Source organism: Larus michahellis, chromosome 22 (assembly GCF_964199755.1).
Source record: "Larus michahellis chromosome 22, bLarMic1.1, whole genome shotgun sequence".
In the NCBI taxonomy this organism is placed as follows: Eukaryota; Metazoa; Chordata; class Aves; order Charadriiformes; family Laridae; genus Larus; species Larus michahellis.
In genome coordinates, this window is record NC_133917.1 from 5,994,302 (window position 1) to 6,012,109 (window position 17,808).

General features: G+C 68.5%; 1 protein-coding gene across 6 annotated transcripts; it reads left to right on the forward strand.

Annotated features, from left to right (window-relative positions):
• Positions 1–1,045: 1,045 nt before the first annotated feature.
• On the forward strand, positions 1,046–17,505 carry ITGA7 (integrin subunit alpha 7). Of its 6 annotated transcripts, none has more exons than XR_012584429.1 (26): positions 1,046–1,600; positions 3,324–3,451; positions 3,570–3,649; positions 3,751–4,006; positions 5,161–5,292; positions 6,750–6,957; positions 7,107–7,300; positions 7,439–7,527; positions 7,624–7,751; positions 8,415–8,510; positions 8,623–8,684; positions 8,790–8,959; positions 9,699–9,848; positions 9,948–10,060; positions 10,150–10,348; positions 11,467–11,550; positions 11,624–11,703; positions 11,833–11,910; positions 12,006–12,108; positions 12,452–12,628; positions 12,725–12,817; positions 13,431–13,544; positions 14,295–14,393; positions 14,469–14,594; positions 15,809–15,976; positions 17,091–17,505. XR_012584429.1 is itself a non-coding variant. In XM_074565151.1 (26 exons), the coding sequence occupies exons 1-26, from the start codon at positions 1,149–1,151 to the stop codon at positions 17,271–17,273; spliced, it is 3,714 nt and encodes a 1,237-aa protein (XP_074421252.1). In that variant the 5' UTR covers positions 1,048–1,148; the 3' UTR covers positions 17,274–17,504. The 6 variants fall into 6 exon arrangements, 4 of the variants coding, with proteins under 4 accessions (XP_074421252.1, XP_074421250.1, XP_074421248.1 ...); XM_074565151.1 differs by lacking the exon at positions 15,809–15,976 and adding an exon at positions 5,366–5,485 and having other exon boundaries at positions 1,048–1,600; positions 17,091–17,504; XR_012584430.1 differs by lacking the exon at positions 5,161–5,292 and adding an exon at positions 5,366–5,485 and having other exon boundaries at positions 1,049–1,600.
• Positions 17,506–17,808: the final 303 nt, after the last annotated feature.

Below are 17,808 nucleotides of genomic sequence, written 5' to 3' on the forward strand. Positions count from 1 at the left end.
CGGGGTGTCACTGCGGGTATCAGGGTGTCGGGGTGTTGCTGCGGGTATCAGGGTATTGGGGTGACGGGGTGTCAGGGTATCAGGGCGTCACTGTGGGTGACGGGGTGTCGCTGCAGGTGACAGGGTGTCAGGTGTGATGCGCTGTGATACGGGGTGCATTACACTGTGATACGGGGTGCGATACACCGCGATATGGGGCGATGGGCACAATACCCTGCGATACAGGGTGCAGCACCTGCAATACGGGGTGATGGGCGCGATGCGCTGCAATATGGGGCACGATACACTGTGATACGGGACGATGGGTGCGATGTACTGCGATACAGGGTGCGATACACTGAGATACGGGACGATGGGTGCGATGCACTGCGATACGGGGTGCAGTACACTGTGATACAGTGCAAGGGGTGTAATGCATTGCAATACGGGGTGTGATACACTGTGATACGGGGTGATGGGTGTGATGCGCTGCAATACGGGGTGCAGTACGCTGTGATACGGGATGATGGGTGCGATGCACTGCGATATGGGGTGCAGTACACTGCCGATACGGTGCAAGGGGTGTGATGCGTTGCAATATGGGGTGCGATACACTGCGATACGGGGTGATGGGTGCGATGCACTGCGATATGGGGTGCAGTACACTGCGATATGGGACGATGGGTGCGATGCACTGCGATATGGAGTGCAGTACACTGTGATACAGGGCAATGAGTGCGATACGCTGCGATATGGGATGCAGTACGCTGTGATACGGGGTGATGGGCGCGATACACTGCGATATGGGGTGTGATACACTGCGATACGGGGTGATGGATGCGATGCACTGCGGTACGGGGTGCGGTACACTGTGATACGGGGCGATGCACTGTGATACAGGGTGCAATGCACTGAGGTACGGGGTGTGATATGGGGTGTGATACACTGCGATACGGGGTGATGGGTGCGATACACTGCGATACGGGGTGTGATACACTGCGATATGGGACAATGGGTGCGATATGCTGCGATACGGGGTGTGATACACTGCGATACGGGGTGATGGATGCGATGCACTGCGGTACGGGGTGCGGTACACTGCGATACGGGGCGATGCACTGTGATACAGGGTGCAATGCACTGAGTTACGGGGTGTGGTACGGGGCGCGATGCCCTGCGATACGGGGCGATGGGTGCGATACGCTGCGATACAGGGTGCAGCCCCCACCATATGGGGTGCGCTGCCCCGCGCAGCGACCTGTGGGGTGCGGGACGCTCCGTGTCGGGGCGCGATGCCCAGCCCCAGCCCGAGCCACCCGGGCTGTGACACACGGTGTGACACCCCCCCCCCTCCCTCCTCCGCGGCGGGCGGGGCGGGGGGGGGGCGGCCCGTGCTCCTCCTCGCCGTGGCCGGTGGCGGGGCCGGTGGCGGGGGGAGCGGCGGGCGCGGCGGCATGGCGGGGGCTCGGCTCTGCTTGCCCTGGCTCTGCCTGCGGCTGGTGGCCACCGCCGCCTTCAACCTGGACGCCACCAGCACCCTGCTGAAGGACGGCGACAAGGGCAGCCTCTTCGGCTTCGCCGTGGCTCTGCACCGGCAGCTCAGCCCCGAGCCGGCCGGCTGGTGAGTGCGGGAGGGGGACGGGGGGGCTCCGGACCCCCGGGAGCGGGGCTAAGAGGGGCGCGGGGGCCGCGGACCCTCTGCCGGGCGGCTGGGCTGTCCCCGCGGATCGTGCCCCCGGGTGGGGTCCTCCCATGGCTCCGCATCCCCCCGCGGCTCCGTGTCCCCCACGCGGCTCCGCGTCCCCCCCCCGGCTCCGTGTCCCCTCCTCGGGTCTGTGTCCCCCGCACTGAGTTTGGGACCGGCAGCCCGGGGGTCCCCCCGCCTCTCTCGGCTCCCCCGGCCCGTTCCCGGGGATGCTGGAGGGGCCCGATCCTGCCCCCTCCCGCCTTTGGGGTGCCGAGACTCCAATGGGGCTGGAGACCTGAGGGGACGTGGACAGGCAGGGGGACCCCCCCCGCCCCGTGCTGCCCGGAGTTAGTCAGCAGGAGCCGGTTGGGGGTGGGGGGGACATTGGGGGGTGATCAATGCCACAGGCGCAGCCTTGGGGTGCTCGGGCAGATGGACCCCCCCCCGGCTGTGCCCGCCACCTCCCCCGCGCCCGCCAGCCGCTGAGCTGGCAAACGCCCACCCAGTGCATGCCAGGGCAGCCACCCGCTGCGGCCGCTGTCCCCGTGTCCCCTCTGTCCCCCGTGTCCCCAGCCCCTGTGTCCCTGATGGACCCCAGCCCCTGTGGCCCCTGGGCAGCGAGGGGTCTCAGCGCCAGGGACCCCTGGAGCGGGCAGGTCCCGAGGGACGCTGTCACCCACGCCTCCCCACCCGCTCGCAAGGCCCTGGCCACTCTCCCTGTCCCCATCCCTGTCCCCTCGGGCTCGCTGCCGCCTGTCCCCGTGCCCCCGCCAGGCCGGTGGCGCCGGCCGAAGCCGCGGCAGCCGCCTCTCCACATTCTTGGCGTGGGGTGGGATATTCCGCCCCCCCCACCTCCCGGTGCCCGGGCAGGTGTTTGTGGAGCCGCTGGCACCGCGCTGGGCTCTGCCACACCGGTGTCCCCCCGCTGCTGTCCCCCTCTGGTCCCCGGCAGGGCTCAGGAGCAGGTCCCCTGGCGCTGGCATCCCCGGGCAGTGCCCGGTGCCTCCGTCTGGCTCCCTCCTTTTTTGGGCATGTTGCTGCAGGGTTATTTTGAGTGAATTCCAGTTTATTTTTACCGGCTTGGCCTCTCCGCCGCCCCCCGGGGCTCCCTCGTGTCCCGAGGCCACCATCCCCTGGAGGAGAGGAGCCGGGGGTGGCTGCAGATGCCCCAGGGCCACCAGGGAGCCACCAGTGGCACAGGACTCGCCTGATAGTGGGGCCGAGCCCTGTCCCCCCCGGGGAGGTGGGGGTCTGGGTGCCCCCAACCCTGCTGCACCCAAGGGGAGATGGGGCAGGGAGGTGGGTGTCACCCCCTGCGTCCCATCCCCTGCCCACACGTGCACCGAGCTGCGGCTGAGGCCTGGGAATGGCTGTGCTGGGGCCGCAGCTGCTCAGGCGGGGGTGTGGGGCGGGGGGGGGCTGGCACCGTGCTGGGCTGGCACCAGCGGCGTGACATTGGTGCGGGGGTGTGGGGACAGCTGTGGGGGGGGAAGGGGACGGTCACGGGTGCTGGGCTGGGGGGGGACGGACACAGGGTGTGCAAACCCAGTGTTGCATGTATGTGCCTGGCTGGGGCTGGGGGGGAGTGTGTGCTGGGTGGTGATCCCCCCCTCCCCACCTCACTACCCTGACGGGGGGGGGCTCCCCACCATGGCAGGCTGCTGGTGGGGGCACCCCAGGCGCCAGCGCTGCCCGGCCAAGGTGCCAACCGGACCGGGGGGCTCTTCGCCTGCCCGCTGACCCCCGAGCTCTCCGACTGCTGGCGGGTGCCCATCGACGAGGGAGGTGAGCTGCGCTCCACGGTGGGGGGGATGCTCGGTCTGTGGGGAATCCCCCACCACCCCCCCCGGGATCCCCACCCCCCAGGGGTCCCGGCGGGGCTGACGCTGCCCATCCCCACCAGTGGACCTGCAGCGGGAGAGCAAGGAGAACCAGTGGCTGGGGGTGAGCGTCAAGAGCCAAGGTGCCGGCGGGAAGATTGTGGTGAGCACCGGGGTGGGGGGACACCAGTGAGGACTGGGGGGGTGGGGGTCCCCGGCATCCTCCTGACCTCCCCTCTGTGTCGTCGTCCCCCCCCCGCCCAGACCTGCGCCCACCGGTATGAGGCGCGGCACCGGGTGCGGCAGCCACTGGAGACGCGGGATGTGATCGGGCGCTGCTTCGTGCTAAGCCAGGACCTGCGGGTGCGGGACGAGCTGGACGGCGGCGAGTGGAAGTTCTGCCAGGGGCGGCCGCAGGGCCACGACCGCTTCGGCTCCTGCCAGCAGGGCCTGGCCGCCGCCTTCAGCCCCGACCACCACTACGTCCTCTTCGGGGCCCCCGGCACCTACAACTGGAAGGGTGAGGTGTGGGGGCTGCGTGGGTTCACCTGGCCGTGTGTGTGGGCGCGTGTTCCTGGCGGGGAAGGGGTGCAAGGGTGTGCACGACGGGTGTGCAAGCGGCGGGTGGGGGTATGTGCCGTGTGTGAGCTTGTTATAGGTGTGAGCACACGTGTGTGAGCGTGCTGAGGGTGTGAGCGTGTGTGTGTGTGTTACAGTGTGAGCACACGTGTGTGAGCGTGCTGAGGGTGTGAGCGTGTGTGTGTGTGTTACAGTGTGAGCACACGTGTGTGAGCGTGCTGGGGGTGTGAGCGTGTGTGTGTGTGTTACAGTGTGAGCACACGTGTGTGAGCGTGCTGAGGGTGTGAGCGTGTGTGTGTGTGTTACAGTGTGAGCACACGTGTGTGAGCGTGCTGAGGGTGTGAGCGCGTGTGTGTGTGTTACAGTGTGAGCACACGTGTGTGGGCGTGCTGAGGGTGTGAGCGTGTGTGTGTGTGTTACAGTGTGAGCACACGTGTGTGGGCGTGCTGAGGGTGTGAGCGCGTGTGTGTGTGTTACAGTGTGAGCACACGTGGGTGAGCGTGCTGGGGGTGTGAGCGTGTGTGTGTGTTACAGGTGTGAGCACACGTGTGTGAGCGTGCTGGGGGTGTGAGCGTGTGTGTGTGTGTGTTACAGTGTGAGCACACGTGTGTGAGCGTGCTGGGGGTGTGAGCGCGTGTGTGTGTGTTACAGTGTGAGCACACGTGTGTGAGCGTGCTGGGGGTGTGAGCGTGTGTGTGTGTTACAGGTGTGAGCACACGTGTGTGAGCGTGCTGGGGGTGTTGGCACACGTGTGTGTGCGTGCTGAGGGTGTGAGCACGCGGATGTCTGTGTGCTCTGTGTGAGCGCGTTACACGTGAGCACACGTGTGCGTGTGCTCCGGCTGTGCGCACGCAGGCCATGGGCCGTGTGCTCTGCGCGCGTGTACACGCGTGGCTAGACGCACGTGCTCCCGCCTGCGCGCACGCCTGTGCCCTGGCGCGTGCGTGTGCCGGGATGCCCAGCCGGGCGCGGGTCCCCCCGCCCGACGCTGCGCCACGGGACGGCCCCGGCGCCCCTTTGTCCCCAGGAAGGTCCCCCGGGGTGGGGGGTGGGGGGGGTCCCCAGCGCGCCCCCTCACCCCTCCTCGCCTCGCAGGGAACCTGCGCGTGGAGCTGCTCAACCAGAGCTCCCTCGACCTGCTGCGCGTCGACGACGGGCCCTACGAAGCCGGGGGCGAGAAGGACCAGGACCCCTCGCTCATCCCCCTGCCCGCCAACAGCTACTTGGGTAGGGGGGCCTGGGGGGGGGCCCACCACCCTGACGCCCCTCTCTCTTTCTCTCCCGCCCGGCCGCGGTGCAGGGCTGCTCTTTGTGACAAACATTGATAGCTCAGACCCCGACCAGCTGGTCTACAAAACCCCCCAGCCCGGCGAGAAGGTGCCCGGCGCGGCCGGCGACGTGGCCCACAATAGCTACTTGGGTTCGTAAGCGCCGGTCACTGGCGTCGTCGTCGTCGTCCCGTCCCGTCTTCCCCTCCGTGTGCCACCCTCCCCGGAGACGTGTCCTGCGGCGTGTTTGTCCCCCCACCCCATTATCTGTGGAGGGGAGAGGGAAGGAGAGCTCCCGCAGCCTCCGCTGGGTGCCCCCCCCAGCACACGCGTGCACCCAGCACACCTCCCTCTGCGCCTCCCCCCGACCCCATACGCCCATCGCCCCCCTCCCTGTGCATGCATGCACCGAGCACCCCTCCCTTCGCAACCCCCCCCCCGGTATGTGCATGCCCCCCCCCACTCCTCATGTAACACCCCCCCCACCGTGCACGCGTGTGGCTGCACACACAACCCCCCCACGCTGTGCTCCCACCCCCGCCGCCCGCTTTTGGGCTGGGCACGAGCCTGTGGCTGTCACCCCACCGGGGTGGGGATCCCCCCCCCCACCTCCCCAACACACCCCCCCACACCCCCCCCCCATCCCGGGGTCCCTGTGGCCAGCACTGCCCTGTCCCCATTCCTGTCCTGTGTCCCGGGGCTATGGTGGGGGCACCGCCAGGCTGGGGGCGGGCGGCGGGGGGGGAGCACAGAGCCTGGCGTGGCCCCCAGCACCCTGCTGTCCCCCTACTCTTTCCACCGGAGGTGTTTCTGCATGGAGGGGGGGGGTGCACGGTTCCCGCTGGGGGGGTGTGGAGGGGGGTGGGCAGCGGCTGCATCCTGCTGGAGCCTGGCTGGGGGCTGTGGGGGGCTTGGGGGGCTGTGGGGGGGCTGGTCACTGCAGCCGCTGCATGTGGGGAGGGAGCTCTGCCGCTCTCTCCAGCTGGGGGGGTCTGGCCCCCGTCCGGCTCTGCTCTGGGTCTTGCTGCTCTGGCCCCCAAAATCTTCCCTTCTCTCCCCAAAATCTCCCCTCCTGGAGGGAGGGGCTGGTCCTCACTCCCCCCGGCAGCCTCTGCTCCCCCTTGGCTTCCGCTGGCCCGGGGCTGTGGAGGGGACCCTGCAGTCCTGCCCCCCCACCCTTCCCCCCCTCCCGAGCTGCTGTGCCCCAGGGAGCACAAAGCAGGGAAACTGAGGCACAAGCAGAGCCCCCCCCCGCCAAAGCCCGAGGGTCCTTGAGCCCCGGTAGCCCGGGGCTGAGCAGAGAGAGAGAGACGGACGGACGGACGTGGTGGATGTGGGGGGCCGGGGGGAGCCAGGTGGGCATCGATACCTGTCCCCCCATTACTTTTCCCCCCCCGCCCCCCCCCGCCCCCGCAGGCTTCTCGGTGGACTCTGGCGCGGGGCTGACGCGGCAGCAGGAGCTGAGCTTCGTCACCGGAGCCCCCCGCGCCAACCACACCGGGGCCGTGGTCATCCTGCGCCGGGACGGTGCCAACCGCCTGGTGCCCGAGGCCGTGCTGCCCGGCCAGCAGCTCACCTCTGCCTTCGGCTACGCCGTCGCCGTGCTCGACCTCAACAGTGACGGGTGAGTTTGAGTGAGGGGGAGTCCCCCAAAAACCGTGGCGGCTCGGTCCCCCCCGATCTCAGTGCCAGGGCATCAGCCCGGTGCACCAGGAGGGCTCACCGCTGTGGGGGCCGGGAGGGGTGTGTGTCATGGAGCCACCGTCCCCGCAGATGGATGGACCTGGTGGTGGGCGCCCCCCACTTTTTTGAGCGTAAGGAGGAGATCGGGGGGGCCGCCTACGTCTACATCAACCCGGCGGGGCGCTGGGACTCCGCCACCCCCCTCCGCCTCAACGGCACCCGCGGCTCCATGTTCGGCATCGCCCTCAGCGCTGCCGGGGACCTCAACCACGACGGCTTCGAGGGTGAGGGGTTCGGGGGTGGGGGGGAAATCTGGGGCAGGCAGATGGTGGCAGCTGGGGGGCTGCATTCCATCAAGGGTGCTGGGAGGGGTCTCGGACCACTCACCCCCGCCCCCCCCCACCTGCCCTTGCTCCCCCCAGACCTGGCCGTGGGAGCCCCCTTCGACGGCGCTGGCAAAGTCTACATCTACCACGGCAGCAACCTGGGCATCGTGGCAAAGCCGGCGCAGGTGAGGGGGGGGTGCGTGGTGGTGGTGGGGGTGTACTGCCCGTCACCCCTCCCCCTCCACCTCCAGTTCAGGGTGTCACGGGTGGCCTGTCCCCAGGTCCTGGACGGGGAGGGCGTGGGGGTGATGGCTTTCGGGTACTCCCTCTCGGGGGGGCTGGACGTGGATGGGAACCTCTACCCCGACCTGCTCGTCGGTTCCCTCTCCGACACCGTCGTGCTGTACAGGTGAGTGTCATCCTCCCCACTCCCCGGCATCCCTCCCCCTCAATGTCCCCCCATCCCTGGGCATCCCCCACCCCCAACATCTCCCACCCTGAGCATCCCCCCCCTCCCCGGGCATCCCCCCACCCCTGGGCATCCCCCCACCCCTGGGCATCCCCCGCCATGAGCATCCCCCACCTCTGAGCATCTGACCACCCCTGGGCATTCCCCCCCCCGCCATGAGCATCCCCCACCCCGAGCCTCCCTCACCCTGGGCATTCCTGCCCTGAGCATCCCCCCACCCTCAGCATCCCCCCACCGGAGCATCCCCCACCCCTGAGCTTCCCCCCCGCCCACCCTGAGCATCCCCCCACCCTGGGCACCCCCCACCCCGAGCATCCCCCACCCCTGAGCTTCCCCCCCGCCCACCCTGAGCATCCCCCCACCCTGGGCACCCCCCACCCCGAGCATCCCCCACCCCTGAGCTTCCCCCCCGCCCACCCTGAGCATCCCCCCACCCTGGGCTCCCCTCAAACCCTCCCAGAGCATCCCCTGACCCAGGGGGTCCCCAATCCCTGGATATGGCCAGGGGTCCCATGTAGGGGGCGAATGCTGGGTCTGTGCGAGGCTCGGGGTGCCCTCGGGGTGGGGGGCCCAGCCTGGCACCCCCCGTTTCTCCCCCGCCAGGGCCCGGCCGGTCGTCCACATCTCCAGGAATGTCTCCCTGCTCCCCCCCAACATCGACCTGGAGCAGAGCAACTGCCAGCACCAGGAGGGCGTCTGGTGGGTGTCACCCGCTGTCCCCCCCTGGCTTCCCCTCCCCGGGCACACAGCCGGGGCACGGCCGGGGGTGCATGCCACCCGTTTCACCCCAGATCCCCCCGTGCCCCCCCAGCGTGGATGTCCGAGCCTGCTTCAGCTACACGGCCAGTCCCGCCAGCTACAGCCCCCGCCTCGGTGAGCGTGGTGGGGACGGGCAGCGGGGTGAGGGGGGAGCAGGACCCCACCCTGGGGTGGGAGGGGAGGGACCCCTGGCATCGCGCCTGTCCCTCTTGTCCCCAGTGCTGGAGTACGTGTTGGATGCCGACACGGATCGCCGGTGGCGGGGCCAGGCCCCCCGTGTCTCCTTCCTTGGCCGCCGGCCCTCGGACCCCGAGCACCAGTTCTCCGACACGGTGGAGCTGCCCCGGCAGCACGCCCGCGCCTGCATCAAAGCCACCTTCCAGCTCCAGGTGGGTCCCCATCCCTCTCCTCATCCCTCTCCTCATCCCCATCCCTGTTCTCATCTCTTTCCATCCCTGTCCTGATTTTCATCCCCATCCCTATTTTCTCCTCCTCCTCATCCCTGTTTTCATCCCCATCCTCACCCCCATCCCTGTCCCTATCCCCATCCTCATCCCCATCCCCATTCCGATCCCTGTCCCTGTCCCCATCCCTGTTTTCATCCCCATCCTCATCCGTGTCCCCATGTCTATCCCCATCCCCATTTTCTCGCCATCCTCATCCCCACCCCCATCCTTATTCCCATCCCATCCCATCCCTGTCCCCACCCCTCTCCTTGGCCTTGTCCCTGTCCCCATCCCTATCCCCATCCCCATTTTCTCCTCATCCCCTTCCCTGTCCCCATTGCCATCCCTGTCTTTATCCCCACCCTCATTTTCTCCCTATCCCATCCCATCCCCATTTTCTCCCCATCCCATCCCTGTCCCCATCCTCATCCCCATCCCCACCCCCATCCTTGTCCTTGTCCCTGTCCCCATCCCTATCCCCATCCCCGTTTTCTCCCCATCCTCATCCTCGTCCCCGTCCCTGTCCCCATTGCCGTCCACATCTTTATCCCCACTCTCATTTTCTCCCCATCCCATCCCATCCCATCCCATCCCATCCCATCCCATCCCATCCCATCCCTGTCCCCATCCTCATCCGCGGCCCCCCCGTCTCCCCCCTCACCCTCTCCCACCCTGCCCGCAGGACAGCATCCGTGACAAGCTGCGCCCCATCGCCATCACCCTCGCCTACGGCATCCAGGGAGCCGGGGCGGGCCGGCGGGGCCGGGGGACCACCCTGCCACCGCTGCTGCCCGTGCTCAGCCCCCAGCAGCCCAGCAGCCACCGCACCGAGGTGGGGACGCGGCCGCCTTCCCTCCCCGGGGGTCCGGGGTGCGCTGTCCCGCGTGGAGTGTCCCCGTCCCCCTCTCTCTGTCTGTCCCCCCACCTCCAGGTGCATTTCCTGAAGCAGGGCTGCGGGGACGACAAGATCTGCCAGAGCAACCTGCGGCTCCACTTCCAGTTCTGCGCCCGCCTGGGGGACGCTGATTTCCTACCCCTGCCCAGGTGAGGGGGACAGGGACGGGTCCCCACCCCACAGGCTGTTGGGGACACCCCAGGTGTGAGGGGGAGGCTGACGGTGACTCTGTCCCTAGGGGTGAGGATGGCACCGCCATCTTCGCCATGAGCGACCAGAAGGACGTGGCCCTGGAGATCCACGTCACCAACCTGCCCTCGGACCCAGCGGAGCCGCAGCGGGACGGGGACGATGCCCACGAGGCCATGCTCACCGCCACCTTCCCCCCGGAGCTGCCCTACTCCGCCCTGCGCCCCTACGACGGCCGGGCACCCTCGGTGCGGGGGCTGGGGGGGGGCAAGGGGTGGTCCGGAGGGTGCTGGGGCCAGAGGGAGGGGGTGGTCCCCGGGGGTGCAGGGGGATGTAGGAGGTCCTGGGGATGGTGGAGGGACAGAGCTGGTGCTGGGGGCATGGGATGGGGATGATCCCAGGGGCGCGGAGGGATGGGGATGATTCTCAGGGTGCAGAGGGATGGGGTGGTCCTGGGGGAGCAGAGGGGTGGGGATGATCCTGGGGGTGCAGAGGGATGGGGTGGTCCTGGGGGTGCAGAGGGATGGGGATGATTCTCAGGGTGCAGAGGGATGGGGATGATCCTGGGGGAGCAGAGGGATGGGGATGATCCCGGGGGTCCAGAGGGATGGGGTGGTCCTGGGGGTGCAGAGGGATGGGGATGATCCCGGGGGTGCAGAGGGATGGGGATGATCCTGGGGGAGCAGAGGGATGGGGATGATCCCGGGGGTGCAGAGGGATGGGGTGGTCCTGGGGGAGCAGAGGGATGGGGATGATCCTGGGGGTGCAGAGGGATGGGGTGGTCCTGGGGGAGCAGAGGGAATGAGAAGGTCCTGGGGATGCTGGAGGGACAGGGCTGGTCCTGGGGCTACAGAGGGATGGGGATGGTCTGGGGGGGTGCTGGGGGCAGAGGGTTGGGGATGGTTCTGGGGCTGCAGGGGGATGGAGAAGGTCCTGGGGATGCTGGAGGGACAGGACTGGTCCTTGGGGGTGCTGAGGGCAAAAGGATGGGGATGGTCCTCAGGATGCAGAGGGATGAGGATCGTCCTGGGGGAGCAGAGGGATGGAGATGGTTCTGGGGGACACTGGAGGGGCAGGACTGGTCCTGGGGGTGCTGGGGGTGTGGGATGGGGTCAGAGCTGGGGATGCAGAGGGCTGGGAATGGTCCTGGGGGTGCTGAGGGCAGAGGGACGGGGATGGTCCTGGGGACACTGGAGGGACAGGGCTGGTCCTGGGGCTACAGAGGGATGGGGATGGTCTGGGGGGTGCTGAGGGCAGAGGGATGGGGGATGATTCTGGGGGTGCAGGAGGTGCAGTGGGGGTCAGTCCTGGGGCGCAGTGGGCTGGGGGGATGCCAGCAGCGGGGGCTCATCCCTCTGCCCCCCAGGACAAGCCGGTGGTGTGCCTCGCCAACCAGAACGGCTCGCAGGTGGAGTGCGAGCTGGGCAACCCCATGAAACGCGGAGCCCAGGTGGGCACAGCTCCCCGCTCCCCCCCCCTCGACCCCCGTCCCCCAGCCCCAGCCCTCACCCCTCTGCCCCCAGGTGCGGTTCTTCCTCATCCTCAGCACCCTGGGCATCACCATCCGGACCACGGACCTGGCGGTGGAGCTGGCCCTGTCCACGTGAGCCCTGGGGGGGGGGGGGTTGTTTGGGGGCCTTCGCAGCGGAGCCCCCCCCAACTCCGCTCTGGGTGGGGAGGATTTGGGGTGATGCCCCCCACCCCCACCCTGACCCCCCCCACCTCTCCCCAGGATCAGCGAGCAGCCGGGGCTGGAGCCCGTGGTGGCTCGTGCCCGTGTGGTCATCGAGCTGCCCCTCTCCGTGACAGGGTGAGTGACGGTGGGGAGAGGGGTGGGTGTCTGGGACCCCCCCATCCGCCCCGGGGCTGCCCTGACACCCCCCCCCCCCCGGGTTGTCCCCGCAGCGTGGCCGTGCCGCCCCGGCTCTTCTTCGGCGGGGTGGTGCGGGGGGAGAGCGCCGTGAGGCGGGAGAGCCAGGTGGGCAGCGCCGTGCGCTTCGAGGTGACGGTGAGTCGGGGACGGGGTGGGGGGGACACAGGGATGCTGCGTGGGGGGGTCTCAGCCCCGCTGCTCCCCTTCGCTCCCCATGCTCCTGGGTGGCCGGGGGTGGCTGTGGCACAGGGGGGCTGTGCAGGGGTTTGGGGGGGGCTGGCACTTCGAGGTGACGGTGAGTTGGGGACAGGGTGGGGGACACAGGGATGCTGCGTGGGGGGGTCTCAGCCCCGCTGCTCCCCGTCCCACCCCATGCTCCGGGGTGGTGGGGGGTGGCTGTGGGACAGGAGGGCTATGAAGGAGTGGAGGGGGGCCCCCCATGTCATGTGTGTCCTGTCCCCCCCCCCACCCCCGGCAGGTCTCCAACCGGGGGCAGTCACTGAAGACTCTGGGCTCGGCCTTCCTCACCCTCCTCTGGCCCCACGAGATCAGCAACGGGAAATGGCTGCTGTACCCCCTGCACCTGGAGCTGGCGGGCCCCCCCGGGCAACCCACAGCCTGCAGCCCCCCCGCCAACCCGCTGCGCCTGGCCCTGGTACCGCCGCGGGAGGGGACGTGGGGGTGCCCCAGGGCCGGGGGGGGGGGGTCGGTGCCACCCCCGTCCATGCCCGTCCTTCCTCCCACCCCGCAGGAGCCACCGGGGGAGGCTGACCCTGCCGAGGCGCCCACCCCGGGGTCCTGGTGGGTGCCGGCACCCGCGGAGAGGAGGAGGAACGTCACGCTGGTGAGTGGGGCTGGGGTGCAGCGGCTGCTGGGGTGCACCCGGTTCTGGGGTGCACCTACTCTTGGGGTGCCCCTGCTCCTGAGATGCCTCTGCTCCTGGTGGGCACCCACTCCTGGGGGGGCCCTTGCTGCTGGGGAGCACCCACTCTTGGGGAGCATCCATTTCTGGGGTACCCCCTGCTCCTGGGGTGCTCCTGCTCCTGGGGTGCACCCACTCCTGGGGTCCCCCTGCTGATGAGGAGCACCCACTTTTGGGGAGTGCCCACTCTTGGCATGCCCCTGCTCCTGGGGTGCCTCTGCTCCTGGGGAGCACCCACTCCTGGGGGGCCCTTGCTGCTGGGGAGCACCCACTCCTGAGGAACACCCACTCTTGGGGTGCTCCTGCTCCTGGGGTGCCACCATTCCTGGGGAGCACCCACTCCTGGGGTGCCCCTGCTCCTGGCGTGCCCCTGCTGAGGGGGAGCCCCCACTCCTGGGGAGCCCCTGCTCCTGGGGTCCCCCTACTCCAGGGGTGCACCCACTACTGGGAAGCACCCGCTCCTGGGGTGCCCCCTGCTCCTGGGGTGCCCCCAGCCCTGGGGTGCGCAGCTGTGCTGACCCCCCCCGTCCCGCAGGACTGTGCCCAGGGCACCGCGCGCTGCCTGGCCTTCCGCTGCCCGCTGCACAGCTTCGAGCGCGCCGCCGTGCTGAGGGCCCGCGGGCGCCTCTGGAACAGCACCTTCCTGGAGGTAGGAGGGGACGGGACCACCGGCATGGGGACAGGGACAGGGATGGGACCCCCATGACGGTGACAGAGACGAGACCCCCAGGCTGGGGAGGGGGACGGGACCGCAGGACAGGGACAGGGACGGGACCCCCAGGATGGGGGACGGGGACGGGACCTCTGGGATGGGGATGGGGATGGGACATCTGGGATGGGGACAGGGACAAAGATGGGACCCCCAGGACAGGACAGGGACAGGGATGGGACCCCGAGGCTGGGGAGGGGGACGGGACCCCAGGGCAGGGATAGAGACGGGACTCCCAGGATGGGGATGGGGACGGGACACCGAGGATGGGGACAGGGACAGGGATAGGGATGGGACCCCCGGGCCGGGGAGGGGGACAGGACCCCCAGGACAGGGCAGGACCCCTGGGATGGGGACAGGGAGGGGACCCCCAGTCTGGGGACAGGGACAGGGATGGGTCCCCTGGGATGGGGACAGGGACAGGACCCCTGGGATGAGGATGGGACCCCCAGGACGGGGAGGGTGACAGAACCCCTGGGACAGGGATGGGGATGGGACACCTGGGATGGGGACGGGGCCAGGGATGGGACCCCCAGAACGGGGACAGAGACACTGTGCCCCAGGACGCCCAGTCTGGGGAGGGGAACAGGATCCCGGAGACAGGGACAGGACACCTGGGATGGGGACAGGAGGGAGGGGACCCCCCAGGCTGGGAGAGGGGGCTCAGCCCATCCCGTGCCCCCGCCGCAGGAATACCTGGCCGTCACCTCGGTGGAGTTGATCGTGCGCGCCAGCGTCTCGGTGACCTCCTCCATCAAGAACCTGGTGCTGAAAGACGCCTCCACCCAGGTCCGTTCCCCTCTCCTGTCCCCCCCCACCCCGGCCCCCCACCCCGCTGCCCCCTGACCACCCTCCCCTCCCCAGATCCCCGTCTCCATCTACCTGGACCCCGGGGAGGCGGTGGCCGGCGGCGTGCCGTGGTGGGTCATCCTGCTGGCCGTGCTGGCCGGCGTCCTCGTCCTGGCCCTGCTCGTCTTCATCCTCTGGAAGGTGAGGGACGGGGACGGGGTGTCCGCGGCAGGATGTGTGTCCCCCTCCCCATGGCACAGGGTACCCCGGCCGTGCCATGCCACACCGTGCCACGCCAGCTATGCCATGGCATGCCACCCCTGCTGCGCAGTGCCATGGCGTGCCACCCCAGCTGTGCCATGCCACGTCGTGCCATGGTGTGCCACCCCAGCTGTGCTGTGCCATGGCGTGCCATGCTGTGCCACCCCAGCCATGCCACGTCGTGCCATGCTGTGCCGCCCCAGCTGTGCCATGCTGTGCCGTGCCGTGCTCTGCCACCCCAGCCATGCCATGCTGTGCCATGGCGTGCCACCCCAGCTGTGCCATGCCACGTCGTGCCATGCTCTGCCACCCCAGCCATGCCATGCTGTGACATGCCATGCTGTGCCACCCCAGCCATGCCATGCTGGGCCATGGTGTGCCACCCCAGCTGTGCCATGTCATGCAGTGCCACCCCAGCTATGCCACACTGTGCCACACCGTGCCACACCAGCTGTGCCGTGCCATGCTAGCTGTGCCATGCCATGTCATGTCATGCCAACCCCACTGTGCCATGCCGCCCCAGCTGCACAGTGCCATATTGTGCCACCCCAGCTGTGCCATGCCGTGCCATGCCACGTTGTGCCATGCTGTGCCACCCCAGCCATGCCATAATGTGCCACCCCAGCCGTGCCGTGCCGTGCTGTGCCATGTTGTGTCATGCTGTGTCACCCCAGCTATGTCATGCCATGCCATGCCATGCCACCCCAGCTGTGCAGTGCAATGTTGTGCCATGCTGTGCCATCCCAGCTGTGCCATGCTGTGCCGTGCCATGCCACCCCAGCTGTGCCAGGCTACGTCGTGCCATGCTGTGCCACCCCAGCCATAGCATGCCATGCCGTAATGTGCCACCCCAGCTGTGCCACACCGTGCCACGCCAGCTGTGCCATGCCACGCCACCCTGTCTCTTCCATGCCATGCCACCCCAGCCGTGCTGTGCCACATCATGCCATGGCACCCTGGCTCTTCTGTGCCATGCCACCCCAGCCGTGCCGTGCCACGTCATGCCATGCCAAGCCATGCCACCCTGGCTCTTCTGTGCCATGCCATCCCAGCCGTGCTGTGCCACACCATGCCACCCCAGCTCTCCCGTGCCGTGCCATGCTGTGCCACCCAGCCTGGCCTTGCCTGGCCTCACCCTCTCGCTTCCTCCCCAGTGCGGCTTCTTCAAGCGGAGCAGCCGAAAGTCCCGCTACGCCGCTAACTATTACCGGGCGCGCCTGGGCCTGCAGCCCTCGGCGGCGGAGCAGCAGGCGCTGGAGGGCGAGCGGTAACGCAGGGCTCTCCCACCCTGGGCCTGGCGGCGGCCGCCATGGATACGCAGGGTGGGTGCCAGGGCTGGTGGCCACCCTGCGAGGGCCGACGGCGTGCCGAGGCGGGGGGACGAGGGTTGGCAGCATCGGGGTGGAAGGACGAGGGTCTGCAGTGCTGGCGCGAGGGTGTTGCGGTGCCCAAATTGGGACGTGGTGGGGGGATTGCAGTGCTCGCGTATGGGGGTGCGAGGGTTTGCAGTGCTGGTGCGTGCACGTGCGTTCTGGTTTGAGGAACCCCCAAAAATCTATTGTCGTTTAGACAATTATTCTCTCACCCCATGACCCATCCCGACCCGGGAAGGGGAAGCAGGGACAAACAAAGAAACCCGAGGGTTGAAATATAAACAGATTTAACAGGATAAGACTAAATAACTAACATTAATAACACTAAAGGACATTGTGCAAGGGTTTGCAGCGTTTCGGCATATAATCATGGAATGGTTTGGGTTGCAAGGACCTTAAAGACCATTCAGTGCCACCCCCTGCCCTGGGCAGGGACACCTCCCACCAGCCCAGGTTGCTCCAAGCCCCGTCCCACCTGGCCTTGAACCCCTCCAGGGATGGGGCAGCCACAGCTTCTCTGGGCAACCTGGGCCAGGGGCTCACCCCCCTCACAGCCAAGAATTTCTTCCCAATATCCAATCTAAATCTACCGTCTTTCGGTTTGAAACCCTTCCCCCTCATCCTATCATTAGATTCCCTGCTCCAGAGTCCCTCCCCAGCTTTCCTGGAGCCCCTTCAGGGACTGGAAGGGGCTGGAAGGTCTCCCCGGAGCCTTCTCTTCTCCAGGCTGAACCCCCCCAGCTCTCTCAGCCTGTCCCCACAGCAGAGGGGCTCCAGCCCTCCCAGCATCTCTGGGGCCTCCTCCGGCCCCGCTCCAACAGCTCCGTGTCCTTCTGCTGTTGGTGCCCCAGGGCTGGAGGCAGCACTGGGGGTCTCACAGAGCGGAGCAGAGGGGCAGAAGCCCCTCCTTGCCCTGCTGCCCACACTTGCATGGGCGTGCAAGGGTTTGCCGTGACACTTGGGTGCCGAGGGTTGGGCACACACCGTGGGCTCCCAGAGCCGTTCCTGGAGCCGGGGCTTCCCCATGGGACCCTGACTCCCCCAGTGTGTCCCCCCCCCATAGCTGGGCTTCTTCCGCCGGGCTCGCTACGCGCCGCCGGCCGTGCCGCAGTACCACGCCGTGAAGATCCCGCGGGAGGAGCGGCAGCAGTTCCGTGAGGAGAAGACGGGCACCATCCAGAGGAAGGAATGGGCCGCCAACATCCGCGAGGCTGGCGACGGCCACGTCACCCCCAGCTCGGCCTAGCCCCCCGCCGGGGATGGTGGCAGGAAAAAAGGGGACACTGGACGCGGTGGACGCTCCTCTCCGGCACTGGGGAAGGGCCCTCTGGCACCGCGTGTGGGGAGGAACACGCGTGTGCCAGCACACGCCTGCCTTCGCCGGGCACACACGGGGCTGCAGGCGCCGGCAGCCCCACAGGGAGGGCTGGGCCCCGCGGCCATGCGCGACCCAATAAAAGGATCAGCCCCTCCACAGAGGCCATGTCCCTTCCTCGCTGCCTGGGGGATGTCGGCCATGATGGGTGTGGCAGGGGTGCCGCCATGATGGGTGTGGGCGTTCCGGCGGGAGGCGGGTATCCGCGCTGCCGGGGCCGGCGCCGGGACGAGCCCTGTCTGCCGGGATAACGGGGTTCATCCCCGTCCTACCCCGTGGGCTGGGCCCGGCCACCCCCGACCCACCGGAAACAGCGGCCTAGGAAAAGAAGGGGCGCGGCCCTGCCCTCAGTCAAGATGGCGGCGCCCTGAGCCAAGATGGCGCCGCGCCGTCGAGGCTGCGCGGA